The following is a 10,789-nucleotide window of genomic DNA, read 5'->3' as shown; positions in this document are numbered from 1 at the left end:
GGCTAGCTAAATCAAGCTCCCATGACCTAAAATCTATAAAAATTACAAGAAAAGAACTTGAATTCACTTTAAAATGTATGGCCAAATGCTTAAAACCTTTGGAAGCTTTCTTGTTTTTCTTTTCTATGGTGGTGGACAGTTTAAAGGCAGGGGATGAAGAGAATTCTCTGTTTCTTCCCACCGAAAATGGGTTTTATACCATAATTTATGTTTGATTATTTTTAATTAATCTTACTTAACTAATTTATTAATCATGTTTTAATGCATAAGTCACCACCATCATTTAACACTTATTTAAAAATGGTTTAGTTACGATTTTGGACCTTTAATTAATTGCTATTTAAGTCCCCATGTCTTTTGACAATTAAAACTCTATAGGGATTGAACTTTACAATTTAGTCCCTACACCTAAAGTAACTATTTAATTGATAAAATTGATGGACCAAACATCAATATACTTTTATACCAACTCTGTAAAACTTCATATTTAATATTTACGAACTCGGTTTAGGGAATTGAGTTAACCAGCCAACCATTTCAACATTATCATTAAGGATACATATATACCAATAATTCATTTACCATTTCAAATAATTCTCATCAATGCTTTGCTCACCTATTCGATATAATTCTTGATGCACCTCAGGGTATTTGTATCTAGTTTAACATATCATGGCATGTAACATTTCAACATTTTTATCTCATTGCAGTTACACATGTATATAATAAGTAGTATTACATTTTTAATCCCTATTAGCCAAATCGGATACAATAATGGATATACAGATCAATCCACCAGCACACCAAATACACATTGAAATGCTAATCAGGCATAAATGCACTAATCCCATCAACCACACTAGAATATGCTCGTACCCTAAGGGTATTTGAGTGGGTGATATGTTCTCGACCCCAGGGTATTAGAAAACTATAACAGTATGTACGTGCATAGCTTTGGATCTCCCACTTATCAATACGGACCCTATGTCATGCCAACCATGCCTGTGACTCTATCCAACAACGTTAATAGGGAAAATATCATCATTGTTAAACGTATAATATCATCAAACATATATATGTATATTCATTCAACCAATATATCACAAACCACTCAATCAATTATATACATACATGTCAAACACATTCTTATTGATAGTTAACCATTCCCAAACGTATACCGGATCAAATAGTTATATATAATTATTTAATGAACTCAAGTTATGAGAGCACAAACTATAGTATCTATTCATCGATGACTTTGGATTTCCCTTTGTCCCGGGATGGTCCTACGTCGTCTTTAACTACGAAATTAAATCCAAATATGAAATATTCCATAACCACACAATTCAAACACAAATCAATACCCTGATATTAAATTGACTTTAATTTGAGATTATAATATTGTGATTGAAAAATATTTTTATGAAATTATTTAAATATGATTTTGGATATATTAGTTAAGTACACTATTATTTATAATTTAATGGTACCTAAATTGATATGAAATATTTTTTTTTATTGAAGAGCAATATTGAAAATAAGATAAATATCTTATATTTTCAATTCAAATTTGAAGTAATGTTATTTTTTTAATTTCACTTAAAAAGAAAAAGAAAAAGAAAAATGAAATTTATTTTATGAAATTTTATATATAAGATGTTTAAAAATAAATTAATTTTAAAAAATTCTAATTAGAAATAACAATCAATCTAATAAGCCAGTTTGAGCGAATAAATACATTTATAATATATATAGTAAAACGCAAACCTAAAATGTGAAAAATATAGGTTTAGCGTAAGCATTACTTCTTTTAATAAGGTTTTCACATGGTGTAAGCATATATTCACATGTTTGTGCTGTTTATCATAAAAAAATTATAAAGTATTAATAAATAAGTAAAACAATTATAAGTACGTGCTAATACTCAATTGTTTGGGGTTTCAATTTTTTATAATTTATTTAATTAATTATAATAGTTAATTTAAATTTATTTTTAAATGATAATTATTTTTAAATTTCCAAACTTTAATTTATTATGATTATTTATGATATATTAATCTTAAATTGAATAGTGAGCTAGCACGTGGATTAATTATTTTAAATAATATACTTTGAAAGTGATTTGTGTTAGAGTTATGTGATCCGAATTTTTGTTAAAGAAATAATTCACGTAAAACCTATGTGTTTTATTTTTATTTTTTATTATTTTGTGATCATTCTATATTGTCATTATCGACGTTCAATTTTAACAAATTGTATACGAATCTTGAATTAATTATAAGTGATTGTGTAGGTTAATTATTTTAAATACATCATTTAAATTTAAAATATAATTAAGTACTAAAGTGAAATTTCCCTAAATTGAATTGTTATAAAATAAAGTTTCCATCCACCCTTAACAACAACAATTATACCAGTTTTAGGATTAAAAAAAAACAAATTGAGTACCAATAAGGCATTAAATTGAGGGGTCAAATATAAGAGTAAGTAAAATCTGATTCGATTTAAAAAATTTGATAAAAAATTAAATTTTGAATTAAAAAGTTCGAGCTAATCGAGTTATTCGGGTAAAGTAGAATAAAAAAATCAATTTTTCGGTTTAACTTGAATATGAATTATACAATTCGAGTTATCCAAGAATCCAAATAAAAAAAGGTAAAACTGCGTCGTTTTAATAAATGTTTACGCATCAACTTTACTTATGTAGTTAAATAATATTGTACTTCGTCTACTAGTTAAATAATCAGTCCATGTAAACACAACATTGAGTATAAATAATACTATTCGTTAACTCCACTCAAAATTTTTTAACTCGAAAATGTTTAACTCGATTTGACTCCTAATTCAAATGTGTGTTGAGCTAAATTATATTATTATAAAAAATATGTATGAAATAAATAAATAAAATAATTACGGGTTATATACTTTCAACTTTACCAATTAAAATAGAACTTAATTTAAATTTTACATAATTAAAAAATAATTTTCATGAATATTATAGGTGGAAAAAATAAATAGAAGAAAATAACAGTATCAAAGTCCATTAGAACTGAAGGAGGCCCAAACCCAAGAAATCCAGCAGCAGGAAGCGACATCGTTTAAATACCTTGGAGTTGGAAAGGCTTAATAACATTTGCAAATTGCAAACAAAAAATAACCCTGGGCCACTTATCACCGTTGATCTTCCATCATCGTACGGATATGATCGCATGAACCGAAATCCTTCGTTTCTAATAGAAGTTTAACCACTGAAGAAAGTACTAACAGACTTGGGAGACTCTTTCTAGAAGAATCAGAAAAATAAACAGAGAGAGGGAAAAAAACAATAAAGAGAAAAAATGGATGAAGAGGAGCATGAGGTGTACGGAGGGGAAATCCCCGACGAAGGAGAGATGGAGGGCGAATTGGACCCTCAGAACGCCGACGTCGACATGTCCGCCGCCGATGAAGACGCTGTCAAGGTAATTATTTAAAAAAAAAGAATTAAAAACCCTAACCCAAGACTGTACTTTGTCTTTTTTGGTTACTCTTGTTGTTTGATTGTGGTAGGAATTGGACGAGATGAAGAAACGGTTGAAGGAAATGGAAGATGAAGCGGCGGCACTCCGGGAAATGCAGGCCAAAGTCGAGAAGGAAATGGGTGCTGTTCAAGGTTTTTCTCATCTTTCCTTGCCTTTTTTAGTGTTTTTATTGGGATATTTATATGATCTGAATTTTCTTGTTAAGTTATGATGTTAGGGTTTAAGATTTTGGTTCTCTGGATTATATTATTTTCTTTTTTAGTTTGATAAATCTATCGAATCTGAAACTTCAAAGTTAGTTTTTAAAATGATAATTGAATATTATTTATTTTTTCAAGTGGTTCTATCGTAGTAATAGTTTATAGATTTTAGTGGGGAATTCTAACCGGTAGTTATAGCCTGGATGTTTGTCAGTTCTATCTATATTTCAAGGTGTGAGATATGTTTAGTCTTTTTAATCATTTTTGTCTAATATTAATCTAAATTTGACATTTGTTCGAAAACGAACCCTTTACCCTTTCTATCACAGATCCCGCTGGTGCAACAGCTAATCAGGCGAGCAAAGAGGAAGCAGATTCACGATCAGTTTTTGTTGGCAATGTGAGATAAATAATGTCTATTTTCATTTTAGTTTTTACCTTAAGACTTGTAGCATGTTGTCTTTGTAGATATAACATCTACATGGTGAACCTTGCGTTATTAACTGCTTTGATATTTCTTGAAATTGGGGTGGGTGGTTTTACTATCTTGTCTGTTAACTTTTTAACATCCATTTATGTGCTGGTATGTTTACCCTATCTTATATGTTTCCCGTCCTACTGTTGACATTTAGTACATGTTTTCTGAATTGCACCATCGGATTATTTTGTTTGGTATAAGTTGTGTCCCTGAACTTATAAAAGAACTTGAGACATCATCCAATACAGGGTTGGCCTGGATAAGATCTTCCAGATATATTATCATTCATATGAATTACGTCATTTGGCATGATTTTTGTTTTAAAATTATTACCTTTAATTTATGGGATAAATTCCAAGGGCTTAGGGAGGATGTGGAACTACTAAAACTCCTAGATTTTTTAGATTTAGATCGGCGTAAACTCTAAAGAGCAGAGCGGAATAAAAAAAAAATCTGTGCATGAGCTGATGTCTAAACATTTTTCTTTGAAAGAAATTCCTTTTTAGCTGCAAACACTAAAATATTTGGAATGGATACACTACTCTGTTCTTACTCTTTGGTTGTTTTTCCTGCATCTGTAACCTTTTCGTTTATCCGTTTTGAGTTATCGCTTTTTGTATAGGCCATTATTGTATAAATATGTTATCTTGTATTCAACACCTTTTTATCCCGTATTCTTCTCCTTTTTATGTTTTTAGTTACCTATAGTAATAGTTATTCATGACTTCTGTATTTTGTTTCTCTCTACCTTTCCTTCTTCTAGGGCTTAACTAAATGGCTTCAGATGACATTTTCTATTCATTTCTGGGTGACTTTGGATTGGATGTGGGTACTTCTCCACAATAGAATCATGGTTTGACCTTAATGTCTTACTATGATCGCAGGGTTGTTAATTTTCCTCGACCTGCCTTTGTGTTATCGCTGGAATAGTTACAATGTTTTCGAGGGTTGGCCAAAAGCTTTTTTTTCCTTTTAGATAACATTGTACTTAAAGATAGTAAAAGTGATTTCTATATGTTAAATTTCAAAAAAGCAAATAAGAGAAAAAAAAGTGAGAAAATGAGGGGTAAAATTCTTCAAATATTTCATGGAAAAAAGAAAAAGAAAAGTGATGAAGGAACATGTTGAATGAGAAAAATATAGAGAGAAAAAAAAGAGGAAAAAAATTGAAAGAAATTGTATGTGAAAAAAAGGAGAAAAAAGTATCAATATGATGGAAATTTTGATTAGTTATATGTGTTGATTATATAAAATTTAGTGTAAAAATCAGGGAGATAAAGGCATTATATACCAGTCCCTGAAAAGTGTAACTGGGCTTGTTTGGACTGGATGGATGGATGGAAGTAGCATGTTATTTAACATGCTTCAACTTCTTGCAAGGGATTTAGTTTGCTTCTTTTGAAGAGCTAAGCCAAGTCAACATATGCAATCTAAGTTGCAAGAACATCGTTGCTGGTGGTTGTGGTGGTCATTGGAGTATGAACCTCAGATATTTGTGGTCATTTTGGCTGATGCGGTGAGAGGCGTTTGTTTGCTTCTTTGTAGCCTTAATCTCTTGTTGCCTGTTTGTGGAAATACATGTGTTCTTGTTTCTCTCGATTAGTTGTTGCTGTGAATCTTTTGCCCTTTTAATGTTTTTTTCCCTACTGAGGAAATGCATCCTGCAAAACTGTCCTTTTAAGAACTGTCTGCATGAATTCTCTTTCTGGATTTCCTTTAAGAACTTAATTTTTTTTTCTTCTGGTGGATCCTAGTCGTTGGAAATTTTATTCTATAGTTAAAGAAAACCCTTTCTGAATCATTTATTTTTCAATAAATGTCTGGTTTCCATCAACCTGTGTGTTCTCCCCTTTGTACTTTGGTTGTTATATCCCAATATAAGGTGTTAATCAAATTTCTACTTCTCAGTACCATGCTTCTGAAGACGTTTCTTATTTGAGTTACCCTTTTTTTTGAAGTCTACAACTGTCTTCATGTTTTAACTGCTTTAAGTTCATCGATTATTGATAAAAAAATTGTATGTTATAAATAAATGCAAGGTTTAGATTTAAAATTATTAGAATATGTAGTAGGTACTGCATATTATGCATAAAATTTATAACCAACATTGATAACAAGATGGGAAATGTTCGAGTTACTGTCTCTCCCAATATTTCAGTGTAAAAAATTGTTTTACTGCAGTTTGCAAGGTGCCAAATTCGGCCTTTGCATTGTGGTGTCCATTAGACATCACGAAATAGAATTTAGTAAAAGCATTGAATCATATTTCACTTAGCATTTCAAGGAGTTTGAGTAATAGGAGTTGAATGGTGGCATTGCTTAGAGAAAATTATGAGTGCCAGAAGATTGATATACTTTTTTAAGCCGAATTGAATGTGACATTGCCTAGACCCCTAAGTACACATGTAAACATTTTGTTTAATTAGAGTTTTGTCAACAGTAAAAAAGGCCCTTACATCTCTAAGCTCCCCCTCCCCCCTCCCTTAAGAGGAATATATTGTGTCCTCATTTTCCGAAGCTGCACAAGGTCTAAGGTGAAAGTATCATGATAACCAAGCATTAACGGTGTAGCTTTTCTTTGGTACTGCTGTCTGACTCACATTTCTCTTTGAAATCTTTGGGTTGAATTTTATCCTGCAGGTTGATTATGCATGCACACCTGAAGAAGTGCAGCAGCATTTTCAATCTTGTGGCACTGTAAACAGAGTAACCATTCTGACAGACAAGTATGGTCAACCGAAAGGATTTGCTTATGTAGAGTTCCTGGAAGCAGAAGCTGTTCAAGAGGCTCTTGTGCTGAATGAATCTGAATTACATGGCCGCCAGTTGAAGGTTATGTGTTTTCTTTATTAAATATTAAGAAGCTTGGTCTTTTGTTTCTTAAAACTAGATCCTGGTCCTTATAATTAAGGCTTTGTTCTTTCTTTAGTAACTAATACAGCCTCACTAAAACAAATTTCGGGTATTCCTTGTGATATTCAGGTTATGCCAAAAAGGACTAATGTTCCTGGGATGAAGCAGTACCGTCCAAGGCGATTCAATCCTTACATGGGCTACCGGTCCAGGAGGCCCTATATACCGCCTTATTTCTATTCTCCTTATGGATTCGGGTGTGTTTTTTGGATGCTTGGATTCTCTTCCACCCATTCATTAATTGGATTTTTTTTTTCTTACCCGCCTTCATTAACTCTCTGCAGGAAGATTCCTAGATTCAGGAGGCCAATGCGGTATATGCCCTACTACTAGAAGACTGAGCATCTCATGACATAATTACCGAGTATGGATGGTTTGATAGAGAAAGTATAATCTCATGTAAGCCATTCTGCTCAGAGGATATAACCAGGCATTTCTATTTGCTATGTGCAATTTGAATCATGTACTATCTGCTGTATGACATTGCAAATGTTTTCGAGTTGTTTGAGTTAAATAAATTGGACGATATATGATTATGGATGGTACTGTTTCTCATCTTTTGCATGTTTCTAATTAATTGAAATTGATGTCGTACTTTCATGAATCATGATATCCTAGTTGAATTGTTTAGTAGAGGACTGAAATTGTCTGTCCAGTGGAATTATTAGACGATTGATATGTATAGGGTTAAAAGCTGTGAAATTCCCATCCCTCATTTTCGGTGCTTAAGGTTTTTAGTGTATGAAAATTATGAAAGGTCCTATAATATTTTATCTAGTTCTTTTTTCATTTATTTGTTGCTTATTTGTTTGAGGGTTAATTGAACCATTCATCCCAGAACTATGGTGGTCTAGATTCTAAATTATTTCCTAAGTTTCAAAAAATTCTAATTGAGACCTCAAATTAGTAGTATTGTATCAATCAAGTTTTTTTGTTAGTGTCGTCTAGTTAGCTTGAGCATTAATGCATAGTATATTTAGAACATGCATGGAATTTTGTTTTGATGGAACATGTATGGAATTTTAAACATGTTTAAATATGGTTATTAAGAAGATTATTTCAGATTCAAGTTGTTCATGGGGTATTATGCGTGTTTAAAATTTGATTAATGTGTTTTATGTTCAATGCCAAAATTAAGCTAGCATTAAATGCTTAATTTTTTTTCTTTTTTATTTTAAGCTAAAGGAAGGATTGATATTGATATTTTGAGAATTTTTTTGGAGTTTGAAATCATTTAGAATTTAGACCATAATTTGAAATTCTGGTGTAATTAAACCAAGTGAAGTTTAAATAGTGAGCAATGGCTTTGACACAATAATAATCAATAATTAGGGTTTAAATCTAGTTGGTGTAATTTATGACTTTATTCTGTAAAAAAAAGTGTGAAATTTAATTATTTTTTTATTTTAATATTCACAATTTATTATCTCCATTAGTTATATATATTAATAATGTTGTTAATTGGGTTAATGTCATGAGTTAATTCATGCTAATTTATAATTGTAGTGCATTTAATATTAATAATATAATGTATTTATGTGTTTAAATTTTGTTTTACTCATCATTTAATTTATTTTTTTAATATTGTATGTATTTTATGTATTGTTATAATTAAGTAATTTTAAATAACGTGTTTCATTAATTATTATATGTTATTTTTAATACACAAATTTCTAGTAATAATAAAACATTTTGGGTAAAAAAATATTTTGCCAGCACATCATGTGCCACATGCAAAAAAAAGAAAAAAAGAAAAAGAAAAGGATAACTTCCACTTTTTGTATGAAGTTCAAAACCAGAGAAACAAAACAAAATGTTCTTGAAATCTCTAATGGCAATTTTTGGATTCTTGGATCTGATTTCAAGACCATGGTCAGTTCCAAAAATCTTTTAAATAGCGGTGCTTCCTCAGATTCAAACAATAAATTTCAATCAACCTTGTCAGTGAAGTAGTTGTGCAGCGTCATGTTCTTTATAATCCAATGTCTAACAAAGTAGGATGCACAAGGCTCATCCAAAGACTCATAGCAACTGGACAAGATCTTAGAACATGGCCAATCGATTCAACTTTCTTTATGCAAAACGAACAGTTCATTTCTGTAGTCATCTTCTTTTTCAAGTGTTCTTCATTCATGAGGAGTTTGTCTTTACAAACTAGCCACAGAAACATGCGCACCCTTTCGTCACCCCGACACTTACAACGCTTCCGCCATATATCCGCTTCACCAGTAGCAGCAACTATTTGTAATGACGAATAAGCTGGTTTTATTGTGAAACGACGCTTACCATCCCAAAGCCACATTGGAGTATCCTCAAACATCCATCTTACAAGGTAATGTCGCTGCTTTTCTTCTTAAAGCACCGGTAGGAATAATGTCGACAAATCGATTCCAGTTCCACTCGCCAACCCGATTTACCATACTAGCTACAGATAAACAATGATTAGGAAGAGCTCGTGGAAGTAAACACATATCAACTAGAGGAGACTCTAAGCCAAGCCAATGTCTCGCAAAAAATCAACCTTCTTACCATTGCCTAAATTCCACACAACGTTAGAAACGACTTGTTCAAATCCGACATACATCGAAATCCAAGTCCCCCTTCCTTTGGTGCCTCGCAAACCTGTTTCCAATTCACTCCCCTCTTCTGATCCGAGTGGTGGATAATCCTTTCCATTTCTAGGCAAACACTAGAAGGAATGACAGATTTCTGCATAGCATAAATAGGCATTGATGAAAGAACTGGTTTTGCAAGCATAATACGACCTGCTAATGATAAAGAATGTGCTTTCCACCCTACTAATCTCTCTTGCATTTTCCCCACCATATAGCCATAGTTTCTTTTTGACTCGACTATGTAGTAGAGGGACCCCCGAATATCGACCAAGGTCCTCAACAACCGAGACACCCAACCCTCTACCAATTTTATCTTTTAAACCTCCATTCGTATTAGCTGAAAAAAACACTTGGGTCTCTCGATTCACTGTATGCCCGAAGAATTTACCAAAGTCATTTATTTAGAACGGTGTTAACAACCTACATTTGCTCTTTAGAGGCCTCCATGAACAGAACTAGGTTGTCCGAAAAAAACAGGTGCGAGATTGCTGGACCACCTCGATTCAATCTACTAGGCTCCCAATTCCCGTTTGTCACCTCCCAATTAATAGCTTGTCAGTTTTTCCGTGGTTTAATGACAAATTTGGTCACAACTTTTGCATCTTTTGTCAATATAGTCCTAATTGTATCTTGAGTCCTTTTTAGCCATAACTTTTGTTTTTTTTTTTTCAAATTGCTTTTTCCAACATATTCAACGAAATTACCTTTAAAAAAGTTAACGAGGATGATGTGAAATTTCATATGTGGAATATTTTTATGACATGTGAAAAACAATAAAATAAATAAATAATACATGAAATTAAAAAAATAAATTTTAATTTAAAGAAAATCAACATAAGTATCTAAAAAAATTAAACTTAGTAGAAAACCTCTCAGTAAACAAATATATGAAAGATTGAAACTTTTTTAAAAAAATAAGAAGAAAGATTAAAACCTTGAATTTATTCATTAAGTCCATTAGAAAAAAATAGTTTGAAAGAAATCAAAGGTTAATGGCCAAAAAAGGCTAAAAAAATACAATTATGACTATTTTGACAAAATATGCAAACGTTAATGACCAAA

The 10,789-nt window shown here is 31.5% G+C and overlaps 1 protein-coding gene across 2 annotated transcripts; it reads left to right on the top strand.

The window, feature by feature from the left end:
• Nucleotides 1-3,131: 3,131 nt before the first annotated feature.
• On the top strand, nucleotides 3,132-7,648 carry LOC107950438 (polyadenylate-binding protein 2). Of its 2 annotated transcripts, XM_016885284.2 has the most exons (6): nucleotides 3,132-3,461; nucleotides 3,550-3,652; nucleotides 4,051-4,121; nucleotides 6,840-7,031; nucleotides 7,182-7,309; nucleotides 7,397-7,648. In XM_016885284.2, exons 1-6 carry the CDS (start codon nucleotides 3,339-3,341, stop codon nucleotides 7,443-7,445), a joined length of 666 nt encoding a protein of 221 aa, XP_016740773.1. In that variant the 5' UTR covers nucleotides 3,132-3,338; the 3' UTR covers nucleotides 7,446-7,648. The 2 variants fall into 2 exon arrangements, with proteins under 2 accessions (XP_016740773.1, XP_040945594.1); XM_041089660.1 differs by lacking the exons at nucleotides 3,132-3,461; nucleotides 3,550-3,652; nucleotides 4,051-4,121 and adding an exon at nucleotides 5,090-5,715.
• The last annotated feature ends 3,141 nt before the right edge of the window (nucleotides 7,649-10,789 follow it).

This window comes from Gossypium hirsutum, chromosome D03 (genome assembly GCF_007990345.1).
Source record: "Gossypium hirsutum isolate 1008001.06 chromosome D03, Gossypium_hirsutum_v2.1, whole genome shotgun sequence".
NCBI classification, from domain to species: domain Eukaryota; kingdom Viridiplantae; phylum Streptophyta; class Magnoliopsida; order Malvales; family Malvaceae; genus Gossypium; species Gossypium hirsutum.
This window is presented reverse-complemented; position numbering and strand designations above follow the sequence as displayed.

Coding starts and splice junctions, on each gene's coding strand:
- LOC107950438 (XM_016885284.2), top strand. CDS start 3,339: ATGGATGAAGAGGAGCATGAGGTGTACGGAGGGGAAATCCCCGACGAA. Junction 3,462..3,549: donor CCGATGAAGACGCTGTCAAG/GTAATTATTTAA, acceptor TGATTGTGGTAG/GAATTGGACGAGATGAAGAA. Junction 4,122..6,839: donor GATCAGTTTTTGTTGGCAAT/GTGAGATAAATA, acceptor TTTATCCTGCAG/GTTGATTATGCATGCACACC.